At 36.6% G+C, this 15,058-nt stretch overlaps 1 protein-coding gene across 1 annotated transcript in view; it reads left to right on the top strand.

The window, feature by feature from the left end:
- Positions 1–15,058, top strand: part of cd82b (CD82 molecule b) — a 72,058-nt gene that overhangs the window by 55,818 nt on the left and 1,182 nt on the right. The window contains exons 7-9 of the mRNA XM_062035250.1: positions 4,662–4,835; positions 6,950–7,033; positions 13,545–15,058. The exon at positions 13,545–15,058 is cut by the window's right edge and continues 1,182 nt beyond it. Coding sequence (XP_061891234.1) covers positions 4,662–4,835; positions 6,950–7,033; positions 13,545–13,622 — 336 coding nt within the window. The 3' untranslated portion in view covers positions 13,623–15,058. The remainder of the gene's footprint in view (positions 1–4,661; positions 4,836–6,949; positions 7,034–13,544) is intronic.

Raw genomic sequence — 15,058 nt, 5'->3', positions numbered from 1 at the left:
TTAAAATACAAATCCGTGATCCACAATATAAAAAGGAGAGTGTGGAATCCAATGAGCCAGCTTGTACCTAAGTTACGGTCAGAGCGAAAAAAGATACGTCCATCACTGCCTCTCAAGTCCTTCACTGTAACGTTCCTCATCTACGAATCTTTCATCCTGGCTCAAATTAATGGGGTAATCATCACTTTCTCGGTCCGAATCTCTCTCGCTCCATTGTAAACAACGGGGAATTGTGAGGAATACTAGCTCCTGTGACGTCACGCTACTTCCGCTACAGGCAAGGCTTTTTTTTATCAGCGAGCAAAAGTTGCGAACTTTATCGTCGATTTTCTCTACTAAATCCTTTCAGCAAAAATATGGCAATATTGCGAAATGATCAAGTATGACACATAGAATGGATCTGCTATTCCCGTTTAAATTTTAAAAAATCATTTCAGTAGGCCTTTAAAGTGCTAATCGGGCATATTTGGTCAGTGCATGACTGCAAGCTAATCAATGCTATCAGGCTATTTAGGCTAGCTGTATGTACATATTGCATCATTATGCCTCATTTGTAGCTATATTTGAGCTCATTTAATATCCTTTACTTTTATCCTCTTTGTATATAATTTAGTTTTACATGACACATTCTCTGTATGTAATACTGGCTGCATTTCAGATAGTTCTTTGTGTGCCATGTTGTTCCAGACCACAGCAAAAATTACCTAGCTTGCCAAAGATTGTAATAAATCTATTAAAAGAAGAAAGACTGCAGTTTCCTTTCATTTGGACACACACATCTACAGGTATACCTTTGGCCATTAAAAGCCAGCAATTTCCAGGAGTTCTCTCACCTTCTGAGTAGCCTCTGATGTACTAATGGTTTCCAATGTTGTAAAAATGTGTGAAATAAATATTACATTTCAACATTTCTGTCAACGAAGATTTGCTTCAGCCTGCGACACATAGTCATTTTGATAGTAGGCTTTTATAGACACTTAAGTCATGATTTGCCTTCATTATAAAACTTATTTATGGCTTTTAATTTTTTGCGGCTCCAGACAGATTAGTTTTTTGTATTTTTGGTCCAATATGGCTCTTTCAATGTTTTTGGTTGCCGACCTGTCCTCTGTATATACAGTACATAGTATGGTGTGCTGACTCTGTTTTAATATCATCCGGTTTTTGCATGTAAAGCTTTAATAATTCTCTATAAAATGTTTTTTTGTTAATACGTTCGGGTGTTTTTTTTAATTGCGTTGCTTTTTGCATGATTCTGTTTTTGTCGGATACATTAAATACATTAAAAATACAATTAACTTGTATTACTTTATGACCATGATGTATGTGAAGCCAGCAGAGAAGGCCCTGCTGGCCATGACGGCACACTGAGAACCATTCTCTATTGTCAACTACACAATTGTTTCTACATGAGTTCCAGTTTTAGTTCCGTGTTTCCTATTTGGTGTATTTTGGCGGCTACTATAGACGGTATGTTCTTATTTCAACAGACCTTTTGTCACCTGATGTTGACATTTTGCTTTTGTGTTGCGTGGCAATGCATATGACCAGATAAAGAACACAAAGGGTGAACTTGCATCAAAGCAATTCAAAATTGTGCATATGTCAATCATTGTCAGTAGTGTAAGCATCAGATTAAAGTCGTGGACAACTTCAAGTGTTTATAAAGTGAGCCAACACGGGGTAGCAGTGTAGTGAGTAGTGTAAGTCCTACTTACTGCATTGTATTGTCTGACTGCTTTGCAAAAGTATTGGATGTTTGTGCTTTTTGTTGCTTTTACTAATGTCATGGTCAAACTCATTCAGCTTTTTTCATAAGATTTTAATGACAAAGTGATGAGACTTTGGTTTAAAGGGGAAATTCTACAAAACCCAAAACCAGTGAAGTCGGCACGTTGTGTAAATGGTGAATAAAAACAGAATACAATGATTTGCAAATCCTTTTCAACTTATATTCAATTGAAGAGACTGCAAAGACAAGATACTTAACGTTCGAACTGGTAAACATTATTTTTTGCAAATAGTAGCTCATTTGGAATTTGATGCCTGCAACATGTTTCAAACAAGCTGGCACAAGTGGCAAAAACCGGTGTTAAAGTTGAGGAATGCTCATCAAACACTTATTTGGAACATCCCACAGGTGAGCAGGCTAATTGGGAACAGGTGGGTGCCATGATTGGGTATAAAAGCAGCTTCCAGGTTGTTGTTTTTTACCGTAAAATCGTGTTGTTTTAGTATTTTTCTCTGTTTGTTTGTTAATGTTTTAGTGTCTTAATCTATATGGAAAAAAACAAATACCACAGTTGATTTTACGGTTAAAAAAAACTCAAGTCGGCTGAATTTAACCGTAAAATCTATTGTCAATTTTAAAAACTACAATTTGATTGATCATTTGTTTTGAAATCATAAGTCAAGCAGATATTTAAGTACAGTATTTATCTTTACTTTAAAGTTTTTATTTCCCTGCTCAGTGGCCTTGTGGTTAGAGTGTCCGCCCTGAGATGGGTAGGTCGTGAGTTCAAACCCTGGCCGAGTCATACCAAAGACTATAAAAATGGGACCCGTTACCTTCCTGTGTTTTGAACACTCAGCATCAAGGGTTGGAATTAAGGGTTAAATCACCAAAATGATTCCCGAGCGCGGCCACCGCTGCTGCTCACTGCTCCCCTCACCTCCAAGGGGATGGGTCAAATGCAGAGGGTAATTTCACCACACCTAGTGTGTGTGTGTGACTATCAGTGGTACTTTAACTTTAACAAAAAATATTTTTGGAATACATGATAATATAATATTTTGATTTTGATAATATTAAATTTTAAAATACATGCAATTGCTTGCAGTACATGATTATTAAAGGCCTACTGAAATGAATTTTTTTTTATTTAAACGGGAATAGCAGATCCATTCTATGTGTCATACTTGATCATTTCGCGATATTGCCATATTTTTGCTGAAAGGATTTAGTAGAGAAAATCGACGATAAAGTTCGCAACTTTTGCTCGCTGATAAAAAAAAGCCTTGCCTGTAGCGGAAGTAGCGTGACGTCACAGGAGCTAGTATTCCTCACAATTCCCCGTTGTTTACAATGGAGCGAGAGAGATTCGGACCGAGAAAGTGATGATTACCCCATTAATTTGAGCGAGGATGAAAGATTTGTGGATGAGGAATGTTACAGTGAAGGACTAGAGAGGCAGTGATGGACGTATCTTTTTTCGCTCTGACCGTAACTTAGGTACAAGCTGGCTCATTGGATTCCACACTGTCCTTTTTTTATTTCAGATTTGTATTTTAAACCACCTGGGATACTATATCCTCTTGAAAATGAGAGTCGAGAACGCCAAATGGACATTCAGTGCCTTTTATCTCCACGACAATACATCGGCGAAATGCTTTAGCTACGAGCTAACGTGATAGCATCGTGCTTTAACTGCATATAGAAACAAAAAAATAAAGGATAGAAGGAAGGATAGATAGAAAATCAACAATACTATTAAACCGTGGACATGTAAATACACGGTTAATGCTTTCCAAGCTGGCGAAGGTTAACAATGCTGTGCTAACGACGCCATTGAAGCTAACTTAGCAACTTAGCAACGGGACCTCACAGAGCTATGCTAAAAACATTAGCTCTCCACCTACGCCAGCCAGCCCTCATCTACTCATCAACACCCGTGCTCACCTGCGTTCCAGCGATCGGCAGAAGGACGAAGGACTTCACCCGATGCGTTTGGCGGCCTGGAGACGTAGGAAGTCAAGGTGAGGTCGGCGGCTAGCGCGGCTAGCGCTCCAACAAAGTCCTCCTGGTTGTGTTGCTGTAGTCCGCTGCTAATACACCGATCCCACCTACAACTGTCTTCTTTGCAGCCTTCATTGTTCATTAAACAAATTGCAAAAGATGTCCAAAATACTGTGGAATTACGAAATGAAAACAGAGCTTTTTGTATAGGATTCTACGGGTACCATAACTTCCGTTACTCTGACTTCGTCACGCGCATACGTCATCATACTGCGACGTTTCAGCCGGATATTTCCCGGGAAGTTTTAAAAGTCACTTTATAAGTTAACCCGGCCGTATTGGCATGTGTTGCAATGTTAAGATTTCATCATTGATATATAAACTATCAGACTGCGTGGTCGCTAGTAGTGGCTTTCAGTAGGCCTTTAACAGTCAAAAGGGAAAGAACAAATATATTTAGTAAGAAAAGATTAAGCATTTTATTAACGCATATTATTTCCAGGCTTTCGCGGGCCACATAAAGTAATGTGGCGGGCCAGATTTGGCCCCCGGGCCTTGCGTTTGACACATGTGATCTGGAATGAAAGATTCCCACCTCTATTTAATATGCATTAAAACAAATCCGTCCGTCGTCATGTCTTTTATAATGATTGTGAACGATAGACAACATTTCAAAAATTGTAGTTCCCCTTTAAGCAGTCATTTACCTAACCTTCAAAAATCAAATGAGTCAACTAACTGTAAGAACCAGTTTTCACTTTGATATAAAAGGATCTATTTTTGCCAAGTCTTCTCAAAAAACACATTTTATATCTTGGGAGTGGGGGTGAATACTTTGTGTATTTGTAAATGACTTTTACAACATTGTTGAAATGAGGTTGCAGTGTATTTTTGTCACCTTCCCACGTCTCTTGTCTTGTTGCAGATGGAGTGCTGTGGGTGGACTGGGCCCGGGAACTGGTCTGACAACATTTTGATCAGGAACAGCTCTCAGAATCTCTATCCTTGTTCTTGTCGCAATGAGTCCCTGCCTGGCACTGACCTCATGGTGGAGGGCCTGTGTGAGCACTTGTCCACAGAACTTCCTGTCTACGAAACGGTACGCTGTCACACTACAATGCCACGCTTAAACTTGACTACTGTTAGAAGACCCGGGGTGGGTATCATGGCCTGCTTCCCAAGTCAATTCATATGGTTTTATATCGATACATTTGAATATTGAAAGGGCCTGAAATCTGGTTCAAAGTACCAGTACTTATACTTTGTTTTTTCTCTTCACTAGAAACAATTTTGGACAGGTTAAGCGTCCCCCCAAAGCCTAATTAATAAGTGTATTTTTGAAGTAAGAAAATAAAGGCAAATGAAAGTATACTTGTATTGCAACATTCCATCAATGCAAATGTCATTAAGGTGTTGTTTCAAGTGCAAAATAATATTATTTCGGGACTCTGACTTTGTTAATGCGGTCAGTTAGGATGAAAAGCCTTATTGTGAAGGCCGGAAGTGTGGACTTGTTTTTTATATATATATATATAAAACATATACACATATATATATATATATATATATATATATATACATATATATATATATATATATATATATATATATATATATATATATATATATATATATATATATATATATATATATATATAACACATATACACATATATATATATACACACATATATATATATATATATATATATATAACACATATACACATATATATATATACACACATATATATATATATATATAACACATATACACATATATATATATATATATGTGTGTGTATATATATATATATATATATATATATATATATATATATATATATATATATATATGTATATACATATGTATATATATATGTATGTTTTATATATATGTATATGTGTGTGTATATATATATGTATATATATATATATATATATATGTGTGTGTATGTGTGTATATATGTATATATATATATATATTTATATATATATATGTATGTTTTATATATATGTATATGTGTGTGTGTATATATATATATGTATGTATATATATATGTATGTTTTATATATATATGTATATGTGTGTGTATATATATATATATATGTATATATATATATATGTATGTTTTATATATATGTATATGTGTGTATATATATATATATATATATATATATATATATATATATATATATATATATATATATATATATTGTCAAAAGTGTACATACACTTGTAAAGAACATAATGTCATGGCTGTCTTGAGTTTCCAATCATTTCTACAACTCTTATTTTGTTGTGATGTAGTGATTGGAGCACATACTTGTTGGTCACAACAAACATTCATGATGTTTGGTTCTTTTATGAATTTATTATGGCTCTACTGAAAATGTGAGCAAATGTGCTGGGTCAAAAGTATACATACAGCAATGTTAATATTTGCTTACATGTCCCTTGGCAAGTTTACCTGCAATAAGGCACTTTTGGTAGCCATCCACAAGCTTCTGCTTGAATTTTTGACCACTCCTCTTGACAAAATTGGTGCAGTTCAGCTAAATTTGTTGGTTTTCTGACATGGACTTGTTTCTTCAGCAAAAATTGAGCCGTTGGGCCACAATTGAAACCCCCTGAAGAGCTGTGAAACAGCTTTGTCCTAATACTTGTTAATGACACTTAGAATATTACGAATGCAGTGTGTTTGCTGTAATGGAGGTGATTATTATTAGCTTATTGGAGCAGCTCCACACAGTGTATGGAGACACAATTATCTGTTAGCTGGTCAGTCAGGTGTCAGCCAGAGGGGATCTGCATTAATAACATACTTTTTTCAAGAAATGTGTGTGTTTCGAACACCCCTGATGTACAGTGTGACAGTTTTCTAAGTCTTCACCACTCTTGACAGTCTGTAGGACTTGCAGTGAGGTCACGTGACCACAAAGCGTGTCCTTTGTGTTGCTCCACATGTATGGAAGGTCGGGAAAGCTCTGCTGTGCCATTGTCTGGACTTGGTGTTTCAGAAACACCCTATCCCCTTTTTCTCAGCTCAGCTAAGCCGTGTTATTCTTCCCCTCCACGACTCGGCCCAAAGTCAATAGTCGTGTTTGGAAAAAGGCTTTGCTTATGTCCGGCTGGGATCACATTCAACGCTTCTTTGTTGTTGCCCCCCTTTTTTTTTTTGTCTTTGTTAATTCTTATTTCTTTCTCTTTCAGGGCTGCGTAACTAGTGTGGAGAAATGGCTCCTGGAGAACTGTGGAGTTATTCTTGGAATCTGTGTTGCAGTAGCAGTTGTGGAGGTATCCCCCCCCCCCCCACCCCCTAACTAATGATAAACAGTACAATGTCCTCTGCATCCCATTTGAGAGACATTCCTCAGTGGTGCTGTGATGTAGAAATGGGCAACAAACACTTAACAATCTCATCAAAATTGCGTTTAAGAATGATTTAGCCATCTGTTGACGTCATCTGTACAGACTCACATTGGCTTCATAACAGGAAGCGTGGATCTTCTTGTCATTTTCCACACTGGATGCATGTCAGGGACTATAAGGAGCAGCAGCACCGGCATTTTTGTGTAAAACATTTTTTTACACCTGAATAATGCATTTGCGCTTAAAGGGGAACTGAGCTTTTTTTTTGGAATTTTGCTTATCGTTCACAATCATTATGACAGACAAGAACACAAGTATTTTTTTTAGGATTTTAAAGATGATTAAAAAAGGCTTGGAAGATGCGGCTAATGGAAGTCACCATTGTAGCCTTCAAAGACAACTTCAAAACCCACCATCGACGTTTTGTATACACACTGCAAGTTATATACTGTATATAATGTGGTAACAGACACGTTCATAACAATATGTAATATGTTTATTATTTACCATATTTTGTTCATTTTTTAAGCATTGACAGAACTGATTTCCTCAGCTTCCGACTTCTGGCAACAAATGTCTGTTCTTACTTCCGGAAACGAACACAAGTGTTTTCTAATCATGGCAGACTTGGTAACAAACAACAAAGATGGCTATTTTTTGGACAAATGAGGATTCACAACCTTATCGTTTTGAAGCTGAATATACGGAGTACGAGCTACTGCTTGAATAGGCGAGCACGGAGGAAGAGCGAGACGTCGGAGCAGACTGAATCCGAGAGAGTGAGGTCGGGGTGACTTTAAATGTAAATGTGGAACTTGGAGCCAAGTTATTTTGACATAAATGGGGTGCTTACTGTTGCGTCCGACCTGAGAGAAAACACACTGGTCAATCCCAATTTCTTTCGGATGACTTATATGTTGAGTAAGAAGGACCACCGAGACAGAATAGCAATACTTCCGAGTTTTACTAAAGCTTCAGGAGACCAGCCCTTACAGTGCGACAATAGCATCAGCAAGAAGAGGTCTGAAACCAAACGAAAAGAGTCAACTTATTTATTGCGAAAACAGCCCCTCCCGCCCAGAAAGAAATATACCGGTAGCTGTTGTTTCAAAACAGATAAGGCCTTCTCCACAGTAAGGGAGTATGTTATACCCCTACGCGGACAGCACAGCGCCTTCAAGGTGAAACACGGAGTTTACTAGCGGACATAAGATAAAAATTTCTCATTCTCACATTACCCAAAACAAACCGGAAAAAACTTCCCCGGCCAGCTGGACCAAATGCACAACTGTCCATTGAGTGAGTCACTTTAATATTGACACAATACACCAGGGGTCAGCAACCTTTTTGAAAGCAAGAGCTACTTCTTGGGTAGTGATTAATGCGAAGGGCTACCAGTTTGATACACACTTCAATAAATTGCCAGAAATAGCCAATTTGCTCAATTTACCTTTAACTCTGTGTTATTATTAATAATTAATGATATTTACACTTAATTGAACGGTTTAAAAGAGGAGAAAACACGAAAAAAATGACAATTACATTTTGAAACATAGTTTATCTTCAATTTCGACTCTTTAAAATTCAAAATTCAACCGAAAAAAAGAAGAGAAAAACTAGCTAATTTGAATCTTTTTGAAAAAATTAAAAAAAGAATTTATGGAACATCATTAGTAATTTTTCCTGATTAAGATTCATTTTAGAATTTGGATGACATGTTTTAAATAGGTTAAAATCCAATCTGCACTTTGTTAGAATATATAACAAATTGGACCAAGCTATATTTCTAACAAAGACAAATCATTATTTCTTCTAGATTTTCCAGAACAAAAATTTTAAAAGAAATTCAAAAGACTTTGAAATAAGATTTAAATTTGATTCTACAGATTTTCTAGATTTGCCAGAATAATTTTTTTGAATTTTAATCATGATAAGTTTGAAGAAATATTTCACAAATATTCTTCGTCAAAAAAACAGAAGCTAAAATTAAGAATTAAATTAAAATGTATTTATTATTCTTTACAATAAAAAAAATACATTTACTTGAACATTGATTTAAATTGTCAGGAAAGAAGAGGAAGGAATTTAAAAGGTAAAAACGTTTATGTGTTTAAAAATCCTAAAATCATTTTTAAGGTTGTATTTTTTCTCTAAAATTGTCTTTCTGAAAGTTATAAGAAGCAAAGTAAAAAAAATAAGTGAAGACCAAGTCTTTAAAATATTTTCTTGGATTTTCAAATTCTATTTGAGTTTTGTCTCTCTTAGAATTAAAAATGTCGGGCAAAGCGAGACCAGCTTGCTAGTAAATAAATACAATTTAAAAAATAGAGGCAGCTCACTGGTAAGTGCTGCTATTTGAGCTATTTTTAGAACAGGCCAGCGGGCTACTCATCTGGTCCTTACGGGCTACCTGGTGCCCGCGGGCACCGCGTTGGTGACCCATGTAATACAATATACACGCTGCACGTCATGAATGTTATTACAACTACAGTACATACGCTGTCTGGCTAGCTGTGTACAAACGAAACATGAACTGCGAGCTAATACTTTACAGATACTGTAATATGATTGTTCATTTTTTTCAGTCAGTACAGATTTGTTTTCTTTTGCACTTTGTTGTGCTTTACAAACTCCAACGCAATTCGGGTGGTGATGTAGAAGCTAGCTTATCTCTTGCCGTAACTAGCTTTTCGGGTTAATACCGAAGCTTCTCTGTGTTCGCTCTTACAACAACAATGTCGCTACCGTTTGGTTAACATACAGGTTACAGAACGTCAATGAAGAATTGTTTGCGGTTTTTAAATGCATTTTTAAAGTCATTTAAAGGTAGAATTGATTGCTCCCATTAGCTTTATTGCTAGCCACCTAAAACAAGTCGAGTTTTACATGTTAAACTGCAAAAAAAAAAACTTATTGTCTCTCATAAAGATTGTGAACAATAGGCAAAATTCCCCCAAAAAATGCAGTTCCCCTTTTAGTGTTTTTCTACGCGCTTAAAGTTACGCACGTTTTTCAAATGTGTATTCTCCCAATTCTCCCATCCAGTCCGTGTAAGTTAGGCGAAAGTTTTACTAACACCTGTGTATGTCATTGAAATCCATTAAAAAGAAAATACTTTTAATTTGAAAAGGTCGTATTAACCCAGGCAGCATGTCGTCATGGGGATGTAGTGTGTGTGTGCACGCTACAACAGCTTCTTCTTCCTGGCTGGATAGGAATTATAATCTCTAGATGAAACTTTGTTTACTTATCATTATAACTACCCTGAAGTTATTTGTGATGTTAAAAGTTATATTTAGTACGCATGTTTATAAGTACGCGTAAGAACAGCTTGTGTGTGCCTGCGCCAGGGAGCGTGACGGTTTGATGTCGACTGTCAAAAAACAAATCCATTTTCAATTAAATAGTCACAATAAATCACAATCCAGATGCATTGAACATCCGTTATTATCAAATATGGCCAAAATACGCACAGACCCCTTCCACTGTGGTCACACTCACAACAATGTGCATTTGGATTTTTGATAGTTAATACAGAGTTAATACATTATGATCCTTTTATCTTCAACTCAATGGATGTTGGCAGGTGTCTCAAACAAAGCAATCAGAATAGATTTGATAGCTTTCTGGACGTTTATGTTACCATTTTATTATGTGTGGTGTACACTGCATCCAAACCTTATTCCAGCCTCGGAGGTGCGTAAGAACGAAAGTAACGAAGTCAATGGGAGAATACGTGGAAGGCCAGACTAGACTGAGCACTCCCCTACATTTAAGGGTTGCTCCACCCTCTTAGATGAAGGCATGCAATAGATGTAAGTCAAGTGGGAGAATGCTGCACAGCCAGAATCTCCACAATTGCACACCTTTTTCCACCGAAGCACATGGGACAAATATGTTCAGCGCCTGGTGTTTGGATCCTAGAAGCTCAGACCCTTACTGTATTCAACTAAAGCTGGATCTGTTTAACATTGACCTTCTAAAACCTTCATCCTCTGTATATTCAGGCTCAAAAATATAAGGTTGTGGATCATCTTTTGTGCCAAAGTAATCTTTGTTGGCTCTTCAGAAGTCTGTCATGATTAGAAGTGTTGTTGTTGAAGGGAAAAGTGCTGGCTGTGATGCGTCTGTGGAATTAATACGCCACCGCCGTATGCTTAACATGATCAACATACATAAATATTAAATGTTATTATGAATATTCCTGTTACTACATTACAGTGTGTATGTAAAACAATGATGGAGGTGTTTGGATGTTTTTTTAGAGGACTTTATAGGCCAAATAGAGCAAATCCAATTAGCTGACTTTTGCTAGTGTTTATTTACGAGTTAAAATGCGTGAAGAAATAAAAACATGTGCTGGTCTCACATACGGATTGTGAATGATAGGCAAAATTCAAAAATAGTGCATTTCCCAGTCTAAAAGTTGACCTTTAAATAACAATGGTAAAAAAATTCTACACTAATGACAAAAGTTTATTGTGTCTTAAAGGGTTACATGCGTTATTATAATTATTGATATTATTGTTGTTATTATTATCAATATTATTATTATTAGGGTCCGCCTGTACCCTGTATAAAGGACTCCCACAGGGTGTCCTTTGTACATGGACAAAAGACACTATTGTTATTGTAAGGTTTATTATTCCGCAGCTTTGCGCACTACTTTGCCCCCCTTAACATGCTTCAAAACTCACCAAATTTGACACACACATAGAAAAACGTGCCCCAACCACTTAAGTAAAAAAACTAACCCCAAAAATCAAAATTGTGCTCTAGCGCCCCCTAGGAAGAAAACTGCCTGTAACTCCCACTAGGAAGGTCGTAGAGACATGAAACAAAAACCTACATTTCATAATTTCACATCCTCGGGCAAAAACCAACAGGAAATTGGCAATTTCCCCTTCAACACAAACAATGACTAAAATTTTTTGCCTCTTTGACCCCTTTAAAATACTTCAAAACTCACCAAACTTCTCACACACATCAGGACTGGTGGAAATTGCGATCTAAAAAAAAAACCGAACCCCAAAACTCAAAATTGCGCCTTAGCGCAATTTTTGAATAAAACAGAGACAAAACTGCTTCTCAGAGGAAAACACAGACAAAACTGCTTGTAACTTCCGTTAGGAACGTATTAGAGACATGAAACAAAAACCTCTACGTAGGTCTCACCTAGACCTACATTTCTTAGATTGACATCCTTCAGCAAAAATCAACAGGAAGTTTGCTATTCCTCCTTCAAAACTAAATTTTTGTTACAACCGGTCACCAAACATCAAACATTATCTCCTCTGAGTCGTTTCGGCTTCAAACTACTACAGGAGAGAGATTGAACCCTTCTGATTAAAAGTTGACGAAAGCGTTTTGATCGGTAGTACGGTTTTGCCTCTTTGACCTGTAATTTGACCCCTTTAAAATACTTCAAAACTCACCAAACTTCTCACACACATCGGGACTGGTGGAAATTGCGATCTAAAAAAAAAACCGAACCCCAAAACTCAAAATTGCGCTCTAATAAAACAGAGACAAAACTGCTTCTCAGAGGAAAACATGGACAAAACTGCTTGTAACTTCCGTTAGGAACGTATTAGAGACATGAAACAAAAACCTCTACGTAGGTCTCACCTAGACCTACATTTCATAGATTGACATCCTTCAGGAAAAATCAACAGGAAGTTTGCTATTCCTCCTTCAAAACTAAATTTTTGTTACAACCGGTCACCAAACATCAAACATTATCTCCTCTGAGCGCGTTTTGTCGTTTCGGCTTCAAACTACTACAGGAGAGAGATTGAACCCTTCTGATTAAAAGTTGACGAAAGCGTTTTGATCGGTAGTACGGTTTTGGTTTTACGAGCCTTCAAAGACCCGCAGCACTAAAGTTGCTCGCTGCTGTGATTTTACGAGCCTTCAAAGGAAACAACCACTGTGCCGCGACACCTAGGAAAAAAAACACAGACACAACTTCCTCTAACTCCCAGTACGAATATCGTAGAGACACGAAACAAAAACCTCTATGTAGGTCTCACTCAGGACTACCACTGGACAAAAGTATCGGGACACCTAGGACTAGCACCTGCCAAAATGCGGACCCGACCAACGCTGCTTGCAGCTTTAATTATATGTTGGGATTACATTAGTGCTCGATTTGGTCTCAAAATAATGCTGACAATAATATTGCCAAGTAGAGCTATGTAATAAATATTGTTTTCTCGTAATATTTCACTAACATTTGTGTTCTTTAGCCTCGCTGTCACCATGTCGAGCAAATGCATTTTGCCACTCAAGAGTTCTGCTCATCAGTGTTGTAAAACAACAATTACATCTGCAGACAGTTGAGGGAACCCTTGAGCAAAACAAAAAAAAGTGTTGTGCCTCCTAACCCTGACAAAACTGAGATGTCACCATTGTTTGTTTGTTTTTGTTCCACCAGCTTCTGGGGATGATCCTCTCCATGTGTCTGTGCCAGAGTGTGGGCCAGGAGGATTATACCAAAGTACCCAAGTACTGATTAACTCTAACTCACACACAGAAGAACTCCTCCCCTCTCTTGCTCTTTTTACTCACTCACACACACACATTCTTGTATTTATTACCTTCTTGAGACCTCCGAAAAAGGCCTACCTCTTTAGAACCACCCTTTCTAGATGTATAAAGATTTGTATTTACAACATTAATTATATATACATACTATGCAAATATAAAAAAGGTAAGCTTTTAGTTAACTTTTTTTTTCGGTAATTGGTTTTTAATCTCCATTATTTACTCCAAGTTATTACAGTATGTCTCTATATACATATTTATTTTAGTTTTTTTAATTAAATTTGGCCAAAGGGGGCGCATTACAATTTCTTAACACACACTTGTTATTACATATGTTGGCCAGAGGGGGAGCACTTCAACATTTTTACACACACTTGTTATTACCGTATTTTTCGGAGTATAAGTCGCTCCGGAGTATAAGTCGCTCCGGAGTATAAGTCGCACCGGCCGAAAATGCATAATAAAGAAGGACAAAAACATATATAAGTGGCACTGGAGTATAAGTCGCATTTTCTGGGGAAATATATTTGATAAAAGCCAACACCAAGAATAGACATTTAAAAGGCAATTTTAAATAAAGAATAGTGAACAACAGGCTGAATAAGTGTACGTTATATGAGGCATAAATAACCAACTGCTATGTTAACGTAACATATTATGGTAAGAGTCATTCAAATAACTATAACATATAGAACATGCTATACGTTTACCAAACAATCTGTCACTCCTAATCGCTAAATCCCATGAAATCTTATACGTCTAGTCTCTTACGTCAATGACATCAATAATATTATTGGATATTTTACTAGAATGTGTTAATCATTTCACACATAAGTCGCTCCGGAGTATAAGTCGCACCCCCGGCCAAACTATGAAAAAAACTGCGACTTATAGTCCGAAAAATACGGTAATTGGTTTTTAATCTTCATTAATAATAATAATACCTGGGATTTATATAGCGCTTTTCTAAGTACCCAAAGTCGCTTTCCATGTTAAAAACCCATCATTCATTCACACCTGGTGGTGGTAAGCTACTTTCGTAGCCACAGCTGCCCTGGGGTAGACTGACGGAATTATTAACTCTCAAGTTATTACAGTATGTCTCTATATACATATTTATTTTAGTTTCTTTAATTCATTTTGTCCAAAAGGGGCACATTTAAATTTCTTAACACACACTTGTTATTACATATGTTGGCCAGAGGGGGAGCACTTCCAATTTTTTACACACACTATGAAAAAAACTGCGACTTATAGTCCGAAAAATACGGTAATTGGTTTTTAATCTTCATTATTTACTCTCAAGTTATTACAGTATGTCTCTGTATACATATTTATTTTAGTTTCTTTCATTCATTTTGGCCAAAAGGGGCACATTTAAATTTCTTAACACACACTTGTTAT

This window comes from Entelurus aequoreus, linkage group LG24 (genome assembly GCF_033978785.1).
Source record: "Entelurus aequoreus isolate RoL-2023_Sb linkage group LG24, RoL_Eaeq_v1.1, whole genome shotgun sequence".
In the NCBI taxonomy this organism is placed as follows: domain Eukaryota; kingdom Metazoa; phylum Chordata; class Actinopteri; order Syngnathiformes; family Syngnathidae; genus Entelurus; species Entelurus aequoreus.
This window is presented reverse-complemented; position numbering and strand designations above follow the sequence as displayed.